Genomic DNA, 23,032 nt, shown 5'->3' on the forward strand with positions numbered 1-23,032 from the left:
CTCTGCCAGAATATAATCTAGAGCCATCCTGTTCTGAAGAGTCGTTAGCCTAGTGGCAATCATTTTGGTCGTTATGGCTGCTATTTGGGATTGAGTTTCAGCCAACGCATCAGCAGTATTGTTGGCCAACTCTTCCAGGGATGCCAACTTTTGTATTTCTACTCTTGCTCGAGCAGTCCCATATATAGGTATCAAAGTCCAGAGGAGGCGATCTCCTTCGGTTACTTTCCGGGTTACTCGCCTTCCTCCCTGTTTATTCCGAGGTATTTTTGGGGCTCTGTTGAACAGTTTCAAGTGGGGAATTATATAGGCAAGGTAGCAGCAGCTACTCCAGCCTTTCTGGTTTTGAAGTAGTGTTTCAATTGGATGGTCCCAGCACCCATTCCCGTTACATCCGCCACTTCAAACGTACTTCTCACTGGGAATAAATGGGTCAGCCTTTCAGCCACACACTCAGTATGTCCCAATCAATATTTGAGGAATGGTCGTGGCAGTGGCTTGGCTGGTGTAGACACAAGATGATTTTCCTAAAGGGTGCGTTGTCATTCTGATTACAGAAACAAGTGGTATTTACTGTTCCTTTCAGGGAGCAACTCTAAGGCCGTCAATAGCACCCAGAGTTTTCGGGGCTGGTCAAGGGAACCATACCGCAAAGTTATAATTATCCCTTTCAAATCTCCAAGTTGTATCATTTGAGCATGAGTCAAATTGTTGTACATCGTACACTTCTTCTTTGGTAAGTGGTATTACCGTGAGAGGAATTCCGGATTCCCCATGGTGTGGGATCTCCGCAGATACCCAACAGTCGGTATGCCCCTTTAGTTTAACATAATTCTGACATAAAGTGATAAATGATTTTTCCCACCCCCCCCTTGGCATCTGGCGCCAATATTATTGTGACAACATAAAGCTGACCATTCATTTCAGCTCACAACTCTATCTGTCTATTCCCTAACCCTTTAAATAGGAGGAATGAGTCCATGCACACTTATAATTGTTTTGGGATACAGTTTTTATTAACCAATACTTAATAGTCTCTTACCTCAGTCCATTCTTTTTGCTCAGCTTGATTTTCAGAGGGTTGTCTGTAGGATGAGCTTGCCACTCTGCCGGAGGTGAAGGAGCGTCCACCGGGCCCTTAACACGAGTGTGATGACTCCACCCTTTTTCAGCAGTTCGGACAGCTGTTTCAGTAGTCAGGAGGGTTAGGAACGGTCCCTCCCAGCTTGGGTGCAGTTTGGTATCTTTCCAGGTCTTTATAGGACCTAATCACCCCGTTGTATTCAAGGTACGGCGAACTCAAGTGGAGGTGTCTGGGTCAACAGATCCTTCTTCCTAAAGACAGACAAAGAAGAGCCGAGCGCCCCAATATAGTTCTTTAAAAACTTATCATTGAACTCTACAGTTGGTAATTCCCCTCTTCCACCCAAGAAAGGTAATCCAAACATCATCTCATAAGGAGAGAGGCCTATATCACGTCGAGACGCAGTCCTAATGCGTACCATCGCAATAGGTAAACATTTTGTCCATGGTAATCGAGTCTCTAGGACTAGCTTAGACAATTGCTTCTTTAAGGTTTGATTGATTCATTCGTTCCACCTGTCCAGAGGAAGGCGGGTGCCAAGGAGTGTGGAATTCCCAAGAGATCTCTAATCCCGCCATTACTTCTTGTAAAATCTTAGAGGTAAAATGGCTACCTTGGTCTGAATCAATACTTTCCACCACTCCATATTGAGGAATTATATGTTCTCAAAGAGTTTTAACTACTCCCTTCGAAGTAGCTGAGGACATTGGAAATGCCTTCACTGACCCAGTTAGGTGATCCATTAGGACTAATAAGTACTTTTGTTTCCCTACTAAAGTAATTCTGTGTAATTTACCTGTATTTTTATTGAAAAGGTCTTACCTCAGGGTTTCTTCCACGTCTTGCCCCTACCCTCCGCCCTCGTTACTTTCTTATTAATCTTTTGACAAGTCAGGCATCCTGCACATACCTGCTTGGCTAATGTGTATGTCCTTTTACATCCGTACTTCCTTAACACAATGTCACACATAGCTTGGGAGCCCCAGTGACTGCCTTGGTGCAAGGTGGTTTGGATGTTTCTCGTGACTGATTTACTTAATAACTCCCTTCCATCCGGGAGGATCCATCTTCCTTGGGTTGTCTTAGCCATCATTACAGTTACTGCACTATCCTCCACCCCAATTTTTAAACCCAGCAATATAATCAAATCCCTACCTAATAGATTACTTGCAATGTCAGGAATATATAGTCATTATCCTATCACTTCCTCATCATTTCTACTAATTAGGGTTGGTTCAAAAATAGGCACCAAGAATTCTTCACCTTTTACTCCGGAAACCTTAAGGTACGCTTTAGTCAATTTAACGCCGGTAGGTCTATAACTTAGGGATGACCGTGCTGTTCCCGTGTCCACCAAAAATACTGCCTCTTCCCCTTCAGGTCCCACCTCTAAATTTAACAAGGAGTGAGGAACCCTGACTCTTCTAATCTTCATTTAAGGTCATTAGGGAAATGGCTTTCCTTTCTCGTGCTTATTCCGGGCATTCCCGTTTAAAATGCCCCACTTTCCCGCAATGGTAACACCCTGCCTGTTGCCTCCTTTCCCGGATGTCCGATCTTTGTCTTTTGTGTCCTCCCCTACCCTTCCTGTTATCCCCTGATCCCACTCTCCCTTTTGTTATTTCTTTTGGCTTTCTGTTTTTGCTTCTCGTATTCCCTTTTCATATACACTTTCTGTGCCTCACATAACAGTTCTTCCATCTGTCTTTCACTCCATCCATCTAATTTCTGTAATTTCTTTTGTATGTCCGGCCATGATTTAGTTACAAACTGGACCCTTAAGAGTCCCTGTCGAATTATCAGGATCCATTCCTGAATATTTCCTTGTGGCCTCCTTGAGCCTTTTAAGAAATGCAGAAGGGGTTTCATCCTTCTTTTGTCGTACTTCAAAGGCCTTAACAAAGTTTTGTGATCTAGATGCCACCTCTTTAATTCCTAATATTACCATTTCTCGTAGATCCTGCATTGACTCCCTATCTTCTCTGTCATTATTTTCCCAATGAGGGTCAACATTTGGGAATTTCTGTTCTGCTGGGGCCCCTTCTTCCCCAACTCGGTGCTTTTTTACCCATTCCTGTAAAACCGCTCTCCTAATCATACTTCGTTCTTCCCCTGAAAATAACGTTCCTAAAATTGCCATCAGTTCTCCCCAGGTATATAAATTAGGCCCTAGGAATTGCTCTAATTGTTCGGCTAGTCCAACCGGATCCTCTATTACACTTTTCATTTCCTTTTTAAAAGACCCTAACTTCACTGCTAGTTAAGGGAGTGTTTACATATCCGATTGTACCTTCCCTAATCAGAACCTCTCGTAAAGGACATAATTTTACATTTTCCATTATCTCTGCCCCTCCTTTACGTGTGGTGGCTCGAGTGACTCTGGGCCCCCTAGGTTGTGTATCTTTTAGTTCAGAGTCCATCCCCCTTTCTGTGTCTGGACTCAGTTCTACTTCGGGAGCTGTAGGCTCGTTCTGGGGAGTAGTATATGGGGGTGTCAAACACGTTAAGGTATCCCATTGTGGCTTCCCTTGTTCATTCTTTTTCTGTGCTTTCCCTGATTCCTCCGTATTCATGGTACATAATTTTACTTCCGCGCTCCCTATCCAACAAGCCACATAATTGGACTCTTTTTGACTGTACAGTTCTTTTCGATTGACATGTATATTTAGATCTTAGCACAGCCAATCCTCAAGAGACCCATATTTGGGCCAAAAAAAATACCAGGTGCCTTAATACTTTCTCTAGTCCAAACGAAACAACAATAGTTTATCATTGTAGCCTTATTTTTCTCCCGCGTCCGGAGTTGTGTTCCCAATTACCCAACATTTTCCCAAAGGACTGTCAGGTGGAATATATTCCCCTTTAACCTTATTTACAGATCACTCGTTACACAGGCAACTCCCCGTGCCTCCCATTGTTGCTAATTTAATTAATCTTAATGAGGTCCGGTGTCACCTTCTTCCACACCCCCTTCAGGGTCCTGACTAGACACCTTACTCGCCTGATTAATCTGACCAATTATATGCTTTTTGAGACTTCAACTGTGCTCCATAAATCACTTTTATGTAAGGAAAAAGAGATTAGTTAGAAACTGATAGTAAGGCAGTCATGACCTGTAAAAAGAAGAGGAGTTAACATTTTATTTCATAATCTGTAAAATCCTCAACCTTAAAAGAAATCATGTTAAAATTTCCATAGTAGAAATCAGATTCAAAATAGTCCTGGATCTCAAGCTCCAGGGAACAAAGCACAAACATTCAATCAGGAGGAGAAAGTGAGGTCTGCAGATGCTGGAGATCAGAGCTGAAAATGTGTTGCTGGAAAAGCGCAGCAGGCCAGGCAGCATCCAAGGAACAGGAAATTCGACGTTTCGGGCATAAGCCCTTCATCAGGAATGAGGAAAGTGTGTCCAGCAGGCTCAGATAAAAGGTATATACTTTTTATCTTAGCCTGCTGGACACACTTTCCTCATTCCTGATGAAGGGCTTATGCCCGAAACGTCGAATTTCCTGTTCCTTGGATGCTGCCTGGCCTGCTGCGCTTTTCCAGCAACACATTTTCAGCTCACAAACATTCAATCACCAACAAACAAATGTGCATTCCCCGAATCACAAAGGATTAAACTTTCTACTTACTATACAGCTCTTTCCCTCTCTCTCTCTGTCTCTCACACACACACACAGACACACACACACACACACAGACACCATGTCTCACAGACACTTTGAGCTTCCCGCAACAACTCCTCTAGCTTTTGAATATTTTTCTGGATATTTGGCCATAAGTTAGTTCTGAAGTGCACCCTTAGTAGCCCTTCAGCTACTAGCCCTTCTGACATGGGCTATTTTCCGTTTAAACATGCTTATTTTTATAAATCGCTAATTCTCCGTACTTTCATACACCCAACCACCAAGGCAATACTTAAAGGTCTCTTTTCTTACCTTGATCTGTGCACAGAGTTACCTGGTCATTTCGATGTGCCCCGTCCCGTTGCAATTCCTGCAGCAAATACTGGTGCCCTCCCAGTCGCCCGGATATATCCTTTAAGACGTTTCCCTACCCAGGTCTTGTGCACAAGAGTTGCCCGTCTGAACCTGGCGCGTCTGCCCGCCTTGCTTCCAGGGTCTCCCAGTCCGGATCGTACTCGCCCAAACCGCGAACGACAAGCAAGGGAGTCGGAGATCACCGAAATCGGCGAGGTGCACCTCCCCCGTCGTCCCAAGAGTGTCAAGCGGTTGGAGTTTTGGATCCTGGACGGGTCCCAATTGCGAGAAACAGAACTCACTCACAAATCAATCAGCCTGAGACAAAGCCTTGGAAACAAAAACAATTTATTACAGTCTTGCAAGAACTGGACACTTCTGTAATCAAGCAGAAATGCAAGCGAAAATAACACATTAAAGCATTCTTATTCAGTTTACAAGTTGCAGAATCACGCCTCCCTTTTCCCATCCTATCATAAGCCAATTACCTCACTTGTTAGTTATTTTCTTATCTGGCCATCCTTCTGTCCTTGTCTGCATTCTTTGTTCCTTCTTTGTTACAGCTTATTCTTTATTTCAGTTTCTCTAATCATACTATAAGCTTTATTGTGAAATGCCCTTGCTGCTTCTTTTTGTGGTCAGCTACAACCCTTTAAAGTTATTTCCTAGTTTAAAACTATTTTTTTAAAAAGACCCTCTATATTCATTAAAGTCTTAGCCTTAAGTATGCTACACGCTACATGCTACAAGAATTCCACGACTGTTTGTATAATGTTCCCCTTCCCTTCCCCCCACTACACCCCCCTCACCCATCTGCAAAAACAACATTTCTAACCTTTCACAATAATGATTTTAATTTGTGTGCTGCATTAATAGTCTTAAAACTTCATACTTTTCTTTTAAGTCAGTTACTGCAAATTTAAATGATTTAGAAGTTAACACTTTCTGCGGGGCCATACTTAATCTGAGCTTTTCCTTCTGCCTGTTTGAAATATTAGTCAGAATTGCTGGAAAAAAACAAGTGCATGATAGCAACTCTATTCTCTATTAACATGCAAACTCGTCAGCAAGTTGAGGAAAACACCACACATGTTGTTTGTTATAAATTTCCAGAATTCATTGTTTGATTTCTGCTGCTTTCTGTTTGCTTTTTGCAAATAGTATCTTGAACTTGGGATACTTTTATTTTAACGAATTTAACACTATTCAACTCAGTGCTAAATGTGCTACTGTATTTTCCATTAGCAAAATCAAGTTTGTCCTCAGCTAACATCACTTAGCACTTGCCTGTACTACATAAATTCTGGATTAGTGGTGCTGGAAGAGCACAGCAGTTCAGGCAGCATCCGAGGAGCAGTAAAATCGACATTTCGGGCAAAAGCCCTTCATCAGGAATAAAGGCAGAGAACCTGAAGCATGGAGAGATAAGCTAGAGGAGGGTGGGGGTGGGGAGAAAGTAGCATAGAGTACAATAGGTGAGTGGGGGAGGGGATGAATGTGATTAGGTCAGGGGCGGCAGGAGGGTGGAGTGGATAGGTGGAAAAGAGGATAGGCAGGTAGGACAAGTCATGGGGACAGTGCTGAGCTGGAAGTTTGGAACTAGGGTAAGGTGGGGGAAGGGGAAATGAGGAAACTGTTGAAGTCCACATTGATGCCCTGGGGTTGAAGTGTTCCGAGGCGGAAGATGAGGCATTCTTCCTCCAGGCGTCTGGTGGTGAGGGAGCGGTGGTGAAGGAGGCCCAGGACCTCCATGTCCTCGGCAGAGTGGGAGGGGGAGTTGATATTTTGGGCCACAGGGCGGTGTGGTTGATTGGTGCGGATGTCCCAGAGATGTTGCCTAAAGCAATCTGCTAGGAGGTGTCCAGTCTCCCCAGTGTAGAGGAGACTGCATCAGGAGCAATGGATACAATAAATGATATTAGTGCATGTGCAGGTAAAACTCTGATGGATGTGGAAGGCTTCTTTAGGGCCTTGGATGGAGGTGAGGGAGGAGGTGTGGGCGCAGGTTTTGCAATTCCTGCGGTGCCAGGGGAAAATGCCAGGATGGGAGGGTGGGTTGTAGGGGGCCAGGTAGTCACAGAGGGAACGGTCTTTACGGAACGCAGAAAGGGGTGGGGAGGGAAATATATCCCTGGTGGTAGGGTCTTTTTGGAGGTGGCGGAAATGTCGGTGGATGATTTGGTTTATGCGAAGGTTGGTAGGATGTAAGGTGAGCACCAGGGGCGTTCTGTCCTTGTTACGGTTCGAGGGGTGGGGTCTGAAGGCTGAGGTGCAGGATGTGGATGAGATGCGTTGGAGGGCATCTTTAACCACGTGGGAAGGGAAATTGAGGTCTCTAAAGAAGGAGGCCATCTGGTATGTTGTGTGGTGGAACTGGTCCTCCTGGGAGCAGATACGGCAGAGGCGGAGGAATTGGGAATATGGGATGGCATTTTTGCAAGAGGTAGGGTGGGAAGAAGTGTAATCCAGGTAGCTGTGGGAGTCGGTGGGTTTGTAAAAATTAATGGAGATGGAGAGGTCCGGGAAGGAGAGGGAGATGTCAGAGATGATCCAGGTAAATTTAAGGTCAGGGTGGAATGTGTTGGTGAAGTTGATGAAATGCTCAACCTCCTCGCAGGAGCACAAGATGGCGCCAATGCAGTCATCAGTGTAGCGGAGGAAGAGGTGGGGAGTGGCGCTGGTGTAATTATGGAAGAGTGACTGTTCTACGTAGCCAACAAAGAGACAGGCATAGCTGGGGCCCATATGTGTGCCCATAGCTACTCCTTTGGTCTGGAAGAAGTGGGAGGATTCGAAGGAGAAATTGTTAAGGGTGAGGACCAGTTAGGGCAAACGAATGAGAGTGTCGGTGGAAGGGTACTGTTGGGGACGTCGGGAGAGGAAGAAACGGAACGCCCCTGGTGCTCACCTTCCACCCTGCCAACCTTCGTATAAACCAAATCATCCGCCGACATTTCTGCCACCTCCAAAAAGACCCCACCACTAGGAATGTATTTCCCTCCCCACCCCTTCCCGTCTTCCGCAAAGACCGTTCCCTCCGTGACTACCTTGTCAGGTCCACACCCCCCTACAACCCACCCTCCCATCCTGGCACCTTCCCTTGCCACCGTAGGAACTGCAAAACCTGCGCCCACACTTCCTCCCTCACCTCCATCTAAGGCCCCAAAGCAGCCTTCCACATCCATCAAGGTTTTACCTGCACATACACTAATATCATTTATTGTATTCGTTGCTCCCGATGCGGTCTCCTCTACATTGGGGAGACTGGGCACCTCCTAGCAGAACGCTTTAGGGAACATCCGCACCAATCAACCATACCGCCCTGTGGCCCAACATTTCAACTCCCCCTCCCACTCTGCCGAGGACATGGAGGTCCTGGGCCTCCTTCACCACCGCTCCCTCACCACCAGACGCCTGGAGGAAGAATGCCTCATCTTCCACCTCGGAACACTTCAACCCCAGGGCATCAATGTGGACGTCAACAGTTTCCTCATTTCCCCTTCCCCCACCTCACCCTAGTTCCAAACTTCCAGCTCAGCACTGTCCCCATGACTTGTCCTACCTGCCTATCCTCTTTTCCACCTATCCACTCCACCCTCCCGCCACCCCCGACCTATCACATTCATCCCCTCCCCCACTCACCTATTGTACTCTATGCTACTTTCTCCCCACCCCCACCCTCCTCTAGCTTATCTCTCCATACTTCAGGCTCTCTGCCTTTATTCCTGATGCAGGACTTTTTCCTGAAACATTGATTTTACTGCTCCTCGGATGCTGCCTGAACTGCTGTGCTCTTCCAGCACCACTACTCCAGAATCTGGTTTCCAGCATCTGCAGTCATTGTTTTTACCCTGTACTATATAAAGTCAGTTTGTGCTTAGTAAATCAAGGATACCCCAGAGTATGCAACATTGTTGTGGAGATGGGTGGAGTTTAAGGAAATCCTCCCGTTTTAATTTATCTGAGTGCTTAGTAAGAGCAGAGTTGCAACTTAGACTTGCAAATGCAATTTGCTAAAGTATAGCCAAATCATAGCCAAAGTCGACAAAAGTTATTTAGGCCTGGATTTTAAACAGAGAAAATGCTTATTTGATAAGCCTCACTCATATTCTACATGGAGACAGAAGCTCAATTTAATTTTGTGAGGGATAATATAATTGGAAGCTTATTATAGCTTGGACATAGTGGAAACATCCACAGAGTCTTGAAGAAAAAGAAAGCAAACAGGAGAGTTACTTGGAAGAATGGTGAAGGGAACTGGAAAAAATATCAAAACACAACTGCATTGGACTTAGCTCTGGCTGCATTGCCTAGAGGGGGATCATTAACTTCATCAATGTTCAGAACTAAATACTAGTTGAAAAGGAAGAATCACTCAGGGAATACTTTTATCTGGTCTTGTATAATTGCCAGGTGGTCACCTATTTCTGCTTTGCCTCCACATCCTTCAGCTAAGATTGTTTCTCCTTCAATAATGTGAGCAAGTCACCTCTTCTTTTGTCTTGTTTCTCTCTATTGAGAGTGGTTGATTTAATCTTTGGAAGGATTCCTTATATCAATAAGTAAAGTCATATTTAAATTTTCTAAGGGAATCTAACATTCAAAGTGAGTAACTTGTATATTAATGCAATTTTATTAAACTATTAATTGGTTTATAGTAGAAGATAAATATCTTGGTGAGGATAGGAGTCAAAAGAATTTAAAATAAACATGTTAACATCAGTGAGTTTTATGTAACGTAATTTCAGTTTTATAATGTGATGCATGACTGTTATTAATTTTGTTGTGCAGGATAAAGGAACAGCAATGGAAGTTGAATGTGTGGAATCGGAACTCTCAGTACTGAAACTTGGAGCTAAGTCAGAGAAATGCACCAAAGGCTTTGTAAAAGTATGGTTGTTTACTTAGTTTCTTTTGGCTCTAATTGTCCTGCAACATTCATTGTGAATGTGGATCATTGTATCCGTTACTTATTGTAGTTTTAGGATGATTTAATGATTAAAAGTGCTGTTTGTGAAATATGCTATTTTGTACAAAATAGAGTAAAAGCAATTACTTATCAGTTTTGAAAGAAAAAAATTTGAAGTCCAGGTGCTTTGAGGCGTGATATTAGAAACATTCCTAGATAGTTAATTATTGGTTGGACATTCACTGGTCTTTGGATATCAGCTATTTGTTGATTTAAGTGCATCTACAATCAGAATATTTGGTTTACAATTTTTTTGTATTTAATTTATCAAAGTGAATTTAATAACTTTATGTTCATATGGAAACATATATTAAAACTTTGGTAAGTGATTGAACACAGAACAGTGCATGCAGTCCTGGTCACCACTACCGGAAAGATGTGAATGCATTGGAGAGGTTACAGAAAAGGTTTACCAGCATGCTGCCTGGTATGGGAGATTTTGGCTGTGAAGAAAAGTTGGATAGACTGAGTTTGTTTTCGCTGGAATGCAGGAGGTTGAAAGGGTGACCTAATAAAAGTTTATAAGATTGTGAATGGCATGGATAGAGTAGAAACAATGAGGCTTTTTTTTTCCCCCAGGGTAGAAGGGTCAACTACTAGAGGACACAGGGAGGGGAAATTTAAAATAGGTGTGTGAGGCAGGTTTTTCACACAAAGGGTTGTTAATACCTGAAATGCATTGCCACAGGAAGTGGTGGAACGAATACAATTGCCGTATTCAAGGAGCACCTGGACAAATACAGGATAAGGAAGAGGATAGAGTGATACGGATCCTGTAAGTGAAGACAGTTTTAGTTTTAGTATGGAAGGGCACAATGTGTTGGCTTGGGTTGGAGGGTAAAGGACCTGTTCCTGTGCTGTATTGTTCTTTGTTCTTTGATTATATAATGGATTTTGCTGTTAATCTGTAATTTTGTAATTTTCTATTTCATAGCATTGCTTGAGAGTAATTCAACGAATAGATGAAGTTCTGCAGAATGCTGTACGTGCAAAGAACTGGAATCTAGTCCAGATGGTGTGTATAACACAGTGGAAACTTTGCCTACCGTTGCTTCAACCCAATTTGCGCAAAAATATTTCTAAACAACTGAACAATATGGCTTCAGTTCTCAGTGATCTTGACAGGTAACTACAATGTAAAATAGTTACTTTTAAAAAACAAAATATAAATATCAGTTGCTTCTGAATCAGGTCCGGTGGGGGTTCATTGCAATGTAACAATGCTGAGAGAGTTGTGCGGAAGTGAAGTAGATCAGGAATACAGGCTTAAAAATGTGCTGCTGGAAAAGCGCAGCAGGTCAGGCAGCATCAAAGGAACAGGAGAATCGACGTTTCAGGCATAAGCCCACAGGCTGCATATCATATAAATATTTGATAGATGGAGAAATTATACAGGATTCCTGCAGGATAATGGGAGGTATGTTGAAGATCGAGCAGAAAGTCAGCACTAGATTTCAGATTCTGCTGGGTGAATGCCTGACTGGGAAATAATAGCTGCACGCCATCAATAGAAAGATTTTCTCCCACCATTAACATCTTCTAAAACTTCTGTTGGCATGGGTGCAAAGGCCACTTTGCTTCCACCGCAATCCAACATAAACAAGAGAAGAAAACCCACCTTCATGTTTCTTTCCTCCACTAGGATGGAAGATTTAGAATATCATTGGTACAAGTTAGATTTTTCTGAATGAAAATTTGGAAAAGTCTTCAAGAAGCTGTGACAGAAATTCTGAAGTGATAAAATGCATGTAGGTTTTTCCATTTTGGACAAGATTTTGAAGATGTGATTTCCCACTCCCACATGGAAAGTGTTGGTGATGAGCAATAATTGTGTGAGTTTGTGACTTCTGCTCCTCATTTGGGAGGAATTCACTACCTCCTGCAACTGTTGGAGAAACAGCTTGGCTTGTAGTCCAATGCTCCCAGCAATACCAAAAGCCAGGACTGGAAGCTTTGGGCTGCAAATCAAGCTGACACTCCTTGACTAATTGTTTGAATTTCAGGTGATTAGGGAGATGAGGCCTTGAGGAATGTGCAGAGAATGGAGTAGCAATGGTGCTCTGGAGGATCTGATGGTAGCACCTGCAAGGACCAGACCTTGCTGGAGTGGGGGAATGATACTCAATCCTGAGTTCATGGAGGTCCCCACCATCTCCAAATGAGTGCTGAGCAGGGTCACGTTGCTGGCCTCATCCCTGCCCTGAGCTCCTCCTGCCAGTTTGAAAATTGGAGCAGGGGAGAATCTGGCCTTATATCATCTTTAGTTGTCCACGCAAGCTTCTCAACTGGGGCAATGCTGGGCTGGCCATGTCTCCCAGCACATATTCCTGCGTGGCCAGAGGACCTTGGAAGGATGGAGGAACCTGTGTTTTGCCCAATTTTTGTATATCATTGAAATTTCAGGATACATTGTGCATTCCTTCAAAATCTATTATCAATAGTCATAGATAAGCTGGACATTGTTTGAATGGAAACCTGTGTTTTTCACAAAATTTGCAGCTTGATAAAGTTGCAACTCTTTAGTGTAATTCATAACTCTTTGTTTAAACTCTAACGTGAGAACTGAAACGTTTTTTTCCATATTGAGATCTGGTTTTACCATTCTCAGTGTGTTTTCCTAATTTTCTTGCTATTGTCCACATTCTTGAAGGGAGTGGAAAATTCTGCTTCTACCTGCTGAGTGCCTTCAGCAGTTCCTGTTTTTATTTCAGAACTCCAGCATCTCAGTGGGAATGCTTTATCCCCATGGTTCGATTTTCTGGGAGATAGTTAGTAAAGTAATTCATTTTCAGGCTGTCTAGACTTATAATGGTGATATGCAAACAGACCAATAGATAAGGCATTAAAATTAAATTTTATTAGAAATATTTTCTGACTGAATTGTACAATTTTTACAATTTTTTGGGTTATGCCACCAAATTCTAAATGCATGACCATTGACATCAATGTCATAATACATTTTTCTGTTTTGTAATTTGGAAGAATAACATTTCCAACTTAAATATTTTATATATATAATATTAAGTTGCATTTCTTCAACTTGCACCTCTCTTTTAAATTGTGTAGTTCTTTGACCCAGCTCCGCTGTCAAGTTCATATAGAAATAGCTCAGATTGAAGAAGATGAGGAACGGATAGAGGTTGCCAAGGAGCATCTTAAAAAAGCTTATTCTCTCTGTAATCAAGGAACATATGAAAAATATATTACCAATGAACTGCACCATTTGCAAGTATATTCAGGAGTTTATGACTCTCCTAAAGGGCTAGAGGATCAAGTGATCAAGATGATTGAACAGGTAAAATGCAGAGATTTTAAGAAATGTACTGAAAACATACAGATTAAAAATTTTTCATTACAGATTGAGAGACCAACCCAATTGTGTTTCACTTCATGATATACCGTACCTCATTAGGTTTTCAATCGATAGACATAAGTAAATCTAAATAATACATGTAACTATGCAAATATGTAACTATGAGGTGGATGTAAATATAAGACAAGGCAGGAATAGAACCACAACATCCTGTTTTAAACTCCCTGCCTGGAGTCATATGGTCAGGGAATATTGTGTGTTAACTTTTAAATGGTAGAAAGTCGCTGTTAGATGTCAGAAGGGGCAGCCCCTGTAATTCAGTTAATATAGAACTTCAAAGGAAAGGGTTCTCCTGCTGTTAATTTTTAAAGAACACTAAAAATACAGTGCCTTTTTGTCCAGGGGCTCCTCTTTCAAATTTGTGATGTCTACAGTCTGCCATAACAATCCAGCAGATCAAGAAGTTAAGGCGCATAAAAATGCATAATTTTGGCTCATATATAAGATGTCTGACCTAAATTTATTGCTTCAGCTGAAAGGCTTTTATGTAAATAATGGGACCAATGTATTTTTACTGATGTTTGTGCTAGGGCAAGTAATTAGTTATACAGTTGGAGATGGGAGTGTAAGGCCTGGATTTTTACTCCTGAGTTGAGAAACGCTGTATTCAAGTCACTGATATCATACTTAAAGCCACGTACATTTCTGATATTGCAAGCCAGAAGCTGCCCCTCACACTGTGGCACTCGACCACAATCACTGAAGACATTGTCCGGAATAGAATGCTAGTGCCTGCTTCACAGACAGTGATTTGGCAGTGTTGAGGAGGTGGCAAGAAGAGCAGTGCTTATTCCTACTTACTGCTGCAGGCCACACCACCAAACACAGCTAACTCGAACCCAGATAGTAGCCCTGGACTGCCTTTGTCCCGGGGTAAGAGAAACTCCCTGCAGTGCAGAAAGAAATTCAGTGATCTCCTGTAAAAAAAAACAAAGAACTCTGGAGAAAGGTCACGGGACCCAAAATATAATGGTGCTTTCTCTCCAAGCATGGCTGCCAGACCTGCTGAGTTTTTTCCAGCAATTTCTGAAGTTGTCGGTGATCTGTGTATGTGTTACCATCACCACCGTTCTGCTTCACAATCACAGGCAAGACTCACTCTGACTTTCTCATTTCACGCACATCTCATTGTAGCTGATGGACCGCCACACTCACTATTACATGCATCATGTCCACACAGTAGCTCCCATGTACCTGATCCTCCCAAGTGTCCAACTCTTCCTGACCTCTGTACTTCCTGCACTGTCTTTGGATACACCTCATCACCTCTCGTGTCATAGAGCCATAGAGATGTACAAACATGAAAACAAACCCTTCGGTCCAACCTGTTTCCTTGCTTCGTTACTGAATGTTCTTCTAACCACTTTTATCATATTCTATCCCTCCCTCTATCTCACTGCAGGAAATATTGGCCCCAACTCCTGGACTGATGACCCAACAGCATTTCGAACTATAATCTCCAGGTTGGTTGCACTGGACTTGTAGGACTGACTATGGCTTAATTCCCAGATTGCAAGGGCACAGGTCCCCAGATTCTGGTAGAGCCGAATGCGTGAGTGACTGTGGCCAAGTCTGGAATTGTAGAAGGCCATTGACTGATTATGGTGGCACCCTGTGACTGACTATAGTCTCTCTTGTCTCACCAGGAATTACTCCCCTTTGACTTTTATATATGCCATTTGGTTGAAGCAGTTTCAGTGTGTTTGGATAGATCTGTGCAAAAGACATTCCTATCGTTTCCTTGCCCTTTCTCAAAGTGTACCCTACCTGTCAAAATCACTGCAGAAGCTTGAGAAAGATTTGAAGCCCGCTTTTAAAAATCGGATCTGATTGAGGTCAGCATGTGCGGTAACCTCAGTAACCTATGTGTCTGTAATTCAGGAACCACAAGTCATCCAAGAGACCGCTCCTGCCCCCAACACTTCCAGTAAAAATGGTGGATATAGGGTTTGGGTTCAGGACATCTGGAAATGGGGCAGTCACAGTATTTTAATTCTGGAAACCATTTCCAGGTTTAAGAAAATTCAAACCGAAAAATTTAAATGGAAGTTTCCGTGGTGCGGCATATTGTGAAGGTCGAACCCTTCTGTTCATTAAAACCAAATGCCCAGAAAATCTCATCTTGCTTATAATCTGATAAAATGTGAGGGAGTGACAGACAACTCTTAATTTCCACTATTTAAAGAAAAATAACAAGTTATTTTCCTAACTCTAATAGTGAACACTAAACAAAAACTGTTTACAAATCCAAGCCCCCTTTTTCTTAACTACTTACTATCTGACCCCAACTCTATAAAAATGCTGTTCCAATAACACACTTATTAAACATTACATCTCAAATCCACACAGTCTCTGCCTTCTCCGCTGTCTTCAGTCTTCCATTTGCTTCAGTCTTCCATCTCCCTGGATTTTCTCCTTTCTTTTTACTGCAAGTATGTTTAACATGAAAAGGTATCTTTTGATATAGAGTATCTTCTAATTTCTTTGAGAGCAAGATTTTAGATGGACAGTTAGCTCTCCGACTCGACAGCTATAAAAGGCAGCTTGAATCAGGTAGTCACACCTGAATAGATGCTGAATGTTACATACGTAACAGTTGTTAAGCCCAACAATTTGCTGACAATCTTTTGTTATGTGGGGAAAGAAGATATATCTAGCATAATCAATGAGCAAAAGTAGAAACCTTTATAAATACAGGAAAGAATAAATGAAAAAATGAAGTTATTATATTTTAATAACATGCTGTGAAGTTAAAATAGATGGTAAATAATAAAAGAAAGTGAGGGTTTTAAAACTTTATTCATAAGATGTGGGCATCACTGGCTAAAACCATGTTTAGTAGATGAAAGGGAGGACTGCAGATGCTGGAGATTAGAGTCAAACGTATCATGCTGGAAAAGCACAGCAGGTCAGGCAGCATCCGATGAACAGGAGAATCGACATTTTGGGTAAAAGCCCTTCATCAGGATGAAATTCCCAATCCCAAGTTGCCCTTCAGAAGGATATTGTGAGCTTCCTTATTGAACTGCTGCAAACCATTGGGAGTAGGTCCACAGTATTGTTAGTTAAGTTCCAGGATGCTTACCCAGAGATGTTGAAGGAATGGAGATATAGTTCCAAATCAGCATGGTATGTAGCTTAGAGAGCTTGCAAGTTGTGGTGTTCCCATGCTTGTGCTGCCCTTGTCCTTTGACTGACAAATTTCTGTTACAATCTTGCTAGGGCCAGGAGTTTTTTTTTTAAATGTAGACAGTGTGTGCAATTTGGGCATTTACTATAGTGGAGCCTCCTGAATCCATGGTTTTGATCAGAGAGCAATAAGCTTTATTAATCAAAGTTAGAGCTGTACTACAAACCACTCTGGATGTGTATACACAAACAGCTTATGGTCTATCATCCTAAAATTAATACAATGCACGTATAGGTAACAAACAAACTGTGCTTGAATATTGCACAGAATAGATCAAATAACAAATGTGGTTAAGGCAGATACAGTATATTTCACAGCAACCCCCAGATCTTAGTCACTGCAGGTCATAAAATCTCATTAAAACTTTATATTCTTCCATTTTTTTACAATCCAATTCTTCATATTTGATGACTTAGCTTTGGAACTCTGTCAGAAGCCACTCTGTCAGGGCTGCCTCAAAGACTGCTCATATTCTGGTAGTTCACCTTTGCAATCTGGACTGTACTGCTTTGGTTCTGAGAACTGCCCTCTTGTTGCTATACATAGGCATGATTTCCATTTGCCTACAGATGGCTAGCCTTGCCATGCTGGTACGTGTTTCTGAGTGCTGAAGTTTCGCAGCTGCATAAAGCAAATACTGTTTGTGGACTTCAATCACTCTCATTCTCGGCTGGACAGAACTATTACACATGGCTTCTTCAGCCACAAGGGCTTTTTTCTTTCCTGTGCCCAACGCTTAACTGCACCTTCCTGGCTTCCAGGTCTTCTCCTACGGCCTAACTGCTGGAAGCTTGCTATAGCATTACCTTTTATGAGATGGAGGCTCTTCCCCCTGATCTCTAAGTGCCTGGCTAACTTATAGCCTGAAGGTAACAACATTTTCCTTTGACTGCCTCCATCCAACTGCTTGAAATTGACTGTTCAGTAATCCTTGACCTGTTCTGGGTGACCTGCTGAAAGCATCAGAACAAGCACTGTTCTTATTGACAGGCAGGATTGAATTTATTGGTCTAACAGTCAAATGTAGCAACCCATTGGAGATATTTCTTTCTCGAATGTTCCAATTCCCAGATTGCTGGTCCTACACAGATCAAATGGGTACAACAAACAAAGAACTTACCACAGTTACAGGTGTTTTGTAAGCGCTGTTGAAAGAATCTCATTTAGTTGCTATTTATCAAGTTTGCAGATGACATGAAGATTGTTAAAAATCACACAACACCAGGTTATAGTCCAACAGGTTTAATTGGAAGCACACTAGAAGATTGATGGAATAGCAAATAGTGAAGGCTATTGTCAGAGAATGCAGCAGAATATAGACAGATTGGAAAGTTGGCAGAGAAATGGCAGATGGAGTTCATGTGATGCATTTTGAAAGATCCAATTTTAGAGCGAACTAGTGAAAAAACCGTGGGGAAAAGTGATGTACAGAGAGATCAAGGTGTTCAGATCCATTGTACCCTGAAGGTGGCAATGCAGGTTGATAGTGTGGTCAAGAAGGCATATGACATGCTTTCCTTCACTGGATGGGGTATTGAGTACAAGAGTTGGCAGGCCATGTCACAGTTGTATAGGATTTTGATTTGGCCACATTTGGAATACCATGTACTAGGATTACTAGTTCCCACATTACCAAAAGGATGTGGATGCTTTTGAGAGGATGCAGAGGATGTTCACCAGGATGTTGCCTAGTATGGAGGGCACTAGCTATGAGGAGAGATTGAGTAGAGTAGGATTATTTTCATTAGAAAGACGGAGATTGAGGGGGGACCTGATTGAGGTCTACAAAATCATGAGAGGCGTAGCCAGGGTGGATAGCAAGAAGCTTTTTCCCAGAATGGGTCACGAGTTCAGGGTGAGAGGGGAAAAGTTTAAGTGAAATATGCTTGGAAAGTTCTTTATGCAGAGGGTGGTGGTTGCCTGGAACGTGTTGCTAGTGGAGGTGTTAGAGATAGGCACGATAGCATCATTTAAGATGTACCTAGACAGTTACATGAATGGGCAGGGAGCAGAGGGATACAGATCTGTGGAATATGAGCGACAGGTTTAAATAGAGGATTTGGATCGGTGCAGACATGGAAAGTTGTTTCTGTGCTGTAATTTTCTTTGTTGTTTGTTTGCGGCAGTGCAGTGTGGTGATATGCACTGTCACTGTGCATCAGTGATGGAGGGATTGACTGTTGAAGGCAGGCAGTAGTGTGCTGGATGGTGCTGAGTTTCTTTAGTGCTGTTGGAGCGGGACTCCTTCAGACAAATGGATGGTATTACAAACAAAACAGCTTGTAAAATGGAAACTCCACAGTATAACAAATACTTTGTTTAATACATTTTGGTAGAAAGAAAACCTATCATTTGTGTTCCAGTTTGTTTAAGTAAATTTACTTCATTTACCCAGTCCTGGATTGCATGGGAGCAACACCAGAAAGGATCTCCACACTATTACCCCATTAGATTTTAGTTACTATATTTAACCTGTTCCTTTTTGGTGGTGATGGTGGTATGATATATCTAAGAAATGGGAATACAAAGTATCCTTTACTTGTTAGATGGCAACCTGTTGAAAACAAAACGTGCACAGTCTTGACACAATTGATAATGTTTTTGGTTCTAAGCAATTTCACAAATTGAGAAAAGACTGTTTTCCTCTGTGGAAGGTCCGAAGAAATAGCAACTTGCAACACAGTCGATCGTTACTGATTAAGGCTGGACTGGCTTTGGCTTCTGATGTTTTCCAACTGGTGCTAGATGGTGAAAACGAGGCTAAAGGTGAGACATTAAACTGCTCTGCTGCATGCAAATATAGAGAACTGGTTACCTTAAATGGCTAGCTCGAGGACCAGAATGATGCTAGTTCGATGCCTGCTCGAACTGGGGCAAAAATAGGACCAGTCTCCTCACCCAGTTCCTGAGAGTGGAAGGCAATGGCAAATTCTAATGACCAAATCAGCCAAGACAATGCCACAGGATGAAGCATCAATGGACAATAGGCCAAGGACTTGCCTTTGGGTAGAGCAGATGTGACATGCTAACTTTCATGATATAATTACTGTACATGAATCTAACACATGCATCTTGATATAATAATAGGAGTAGAATTTTGTTTCAGTTAGTTGGCTACGTTATCATGGAAGAGAAATTTAATTTTGTCAATGCCACAAAATAGGATAGCAGATGGAATGCCAGCGATATGGTCCACTCAATATTCCTTTTTATTGATTGCACCCTAATTTTGTCTCCTGTATCTCAACATTCCATCCCAGCCAGTAACCTTGATTAAATACTCTTGTTATTGTTTGACTTGCTGAGACTACATTAAGCAAGTATTTTCCCACATGCTCCAACTACTGTCAACCATGTTCTACAGAGTTTGTCAGGGGCAATTGTTGGCCATTTTGTGCAGATCAGACATGGGCATCCCTAACACTGCTATAGGAAAGATGCTGTTAAACTTGAAAGGGTTCAGAAAAGATATACAAGGATCTTGCCAGGTTTGAAGAGTTTGAGCTGTAAGGAGAGGCTGAAAAGGCTGGTCTATTTTCCCTGGAGCATTGGAGACTGAGGGGTGACCTTATAGAGTTTTATAAAATCATGAGGGGCATGGACAGAGGGAATAGCCAAGATTGTTTTCCCAGGGTAGATGAATCCAAAATTAGAGGGCATAGATTTAAGATGAGGGGAAAGATTTAAAAACGACCTAAGGGACACCATTTTCACACATAGGGTGGTGCGTATATGGAATGACCTGCCCGAGAAATTGGTTGAGGCTGGTACAATTACACCATTTTAAAAGGCATCTGGATGGGTACATGAAAAGGAAGGATTTAGACAGAAATGGGCCAAATGCTGGCAAATGGGACTAGGTTAATTTATGATATCTGGTGGGCAGGGACAAGTGGGACCGAAGGGTCTGATTACTGCTGTACATCTCTATGACTTTGTTTTACAAACTTTGATAAATTGAATTGTAATATTAGTATGAACAGAATTATTGGTTAGAATAGTATTACAAAAAAAACTTCATGTACTTATATTGTTTCAAAATATTTTAATTCTTTCAACTGTAGTTCTCTAAATACTGTGCTTAGTACATTTATATTAGAGCTCTAATGCTGGTGCTAAGTGGTTTCACTGCATTGATGCTACAGTAATAGTGCAAAATAGTGTAAAATACAGCATTCAACATGAGTAAATAGAATCTGACTTCCTCCAGGAGGTAGTATCCTCTGTTAATCAGCAGATGAATTTTAGCTATTGACATCTGACTCAAACACCTCAAGTTTAACATTGTTGCAAAGTTGAAACAGTATTGATGCAAAATTTGAAGTATGGCTGCATAACAAACCATTCTCATTTTTTTGTTTGTTCTATCCTTTTTTGCCTATTGCTAATTATCCAGAAGAAGGTGATGGTAGGCTGCCTTCTTGAACCATCTCATCCTTGAGGTATTGGAATACTTACAGTGCTACTGGAAAGGGATTTGCAGATTGTCGTGTTTCCATTCAGCTGCTGCCCTTGCCCTTCTAAGTGGTAGAAGTAATGAGTTTGGAAGGTGGTGTCAGTGGAAACATATTGAGTTACTGCAGCACATCCAGTGGATGGTGCAGTGTTGCCATTATATCTCAGTGATGAAGGAAGTGAATGTTGATGTTGGATTTGTGCCAGTTAAGAAGGTTGCTTTGCCCTGTAAGATACTAAACCTTTTGAATGTTGTTGGAGCTGTACCCGTCCAGACAGGTGAAGAGTATTCTATCACACACCTGACCTGTGCCTTATACATGGTGGATAGGTACTGGGGAGACAGGAAGTAAGTTATGCATTGCAGAATTCCTGGCCTCTGACCTTCTCTTTGAGTCAAAGGATTCATTTGGCTGGTCCAGTTCAGTTTATGATCAATGGTAACCTGCAGTATGTTGATAGAAGAGAATTCAGTAATGGTAATGTGACTGAATGTCAAAGAGCGATGCTTACAATTTCTCTTTTTGGAGATTGTCATTGCCTAGCGCTTCTATGGCACACAAATGTCACTTAACACTTATCAATCTAAACCTATATGTCGTCCTCGTATTTCTGCATATGGACACAGACTGTTTCAGTATCAGATGTGTCATGCATGGTGCTGAATGTTGTGTAATCATCAAAAAATTGAATGGATTTAAAACAGTGAGGCATTGTATGTTTGTTCATATTTAAAGGTGTGGGAATAAAGTAGGAAAATGGCACTTGGTCGTGGCACTCATTTGGAGAGCCAGAGCAAACTGGGCCGAATCACATCTTTCTATACTGCAACACCTCTGTAATTCTGGTCGGGGTGCCAGTCCTGGAGGTGTCAAGTTTCTTGAGTTTAGTTAGAGATGCCACCATCCAGGAAAGTGGGGAGTGTTATATCATAGTCCTGACTTGTGCCTTTTGGATCATGGACAAGAGTAGGTTATTCTTTTGTAAATTGATGAAACAGAAAAACACCAGTCTGTATTAAACACATTTGGTGCTGTTTTATACATTCCACAAAATCCCTAGCCTCTGATCTGGTCTTATTGCTGCAGTATTTTTGTAAATTGTACGATTCAGTCTCTGGTCAATCACAACCCAGAGGATGTTGATAGTAGAGGATTCAATTATGGGAATGTTATCGAGTGTGATTCAAAAGATGATGGTTAGATTTTTCCATTGGAGATGATTAATGCCTGGGGGGCAATACTTGCATGGCACCAATGTTATTTGCCATTTATCAATTGAAGCTTGGGTGTTGTCTTGGTTTTATGGGCATGGACTGCTTCAGGATCTGAGGAGTCAGTGAATGTCTCCACTTTCAACCTGGATAGTTGAGCGAGGGCCATTGGTAAAACAGTTGAAGATGGTTGGGGCTGGGACACTACCCAATGGAACTTCTGCAGTGACGTCCTGGAGCTGAAATGGTTGACTCCACCAACCACAACCATCTTCCTTTGAGTTAGTTATCTCTCCAACTGGCAGACAGTTTTCCCCTGACTCCCATTGACTCTAGTTTTGTAAGAGCTGTTTGATACTGTACTTGGTCAAATGCTGACTGGTAGTCAAAGGCAATCATTCTCCCCTTCCCTATGAAGTTCAGCTGCTTTGATCATGTTTGGACCAAGGCTGTAATTAAGTCAGGAGCCATGTGACCCTGATAGAATCCAAACTGAGCATCAGTGAGTAGGTTATTCTTTTGTTTCACTTGATAGCAACGTCAAAGGCCTGTTTCATCACTTCACTGATGATTGAAAGCAGTCTTACAGGACAGTAAATGTCCACTGTCCTGTTTTCTGTACAAAGGACATATCTTGGTCATTTTCTACTGTATCAGGTAGATGCTAGTGTTGTAATTGTCCTGGAATAACACTTGTTTAAGTGGCTAATTCTGGAGCACTCTTCTTCTTCAGTACTATTATAGGAATGTTGACAGCATCTTTAC

The 23,032-nt window shown here is 42.0% G+C and overlaps 1 protein-coding gene across 1 annotated transcript in view; it reads left to right on the forward strand.

The window, feature by feature from the left end:
• LOC132826138 (cilia- and flagella-associated protein 46) overlaps positions 1-23,032 on the forward strand; it is a 214,053-nt gene that overhangs the window by 18,211 nt on the left and 172,810 nt on the right. Inside the window, exons 6-9 of the mRNA XM_060841785.1 lie at positions 9,859-9,957; positions 10,971-11,161; positions 13,103-13,331; positions 19,254-19,365. Coding sequence (XP_060697768.1) covers positions 9,859-9,957; positions 10,971-11,161; positions 13,103-13,331; positions 19,254-19,365 — 631 coding nt within the window. The remainder of the gene's footprint in view (positions 1-9,858; positions 9,958-10,970; positions 11,162-13,102; positions 13,332-19,253; positions 19,366-23,032) is intronic.

The sequence above is a fragment of the Hemiscyllium ocellatum genome, chromosome 22 (assembly GCF_020745735.1).
Source record: "Hemiscyllium ocellatum isolate sHemOce1 chromosome 22, sHemOce1.pat.X.cur, whole genome shotgun sequence".
In the NCBI taxonomy this organism is placed as follows: Eukaryota; Metazoa; Chordata; class Chondrichthyes; order Orectolobiformes; family Hemiscylliidae; genus Hemiscyllium; species Hemiscyllium ocellatum.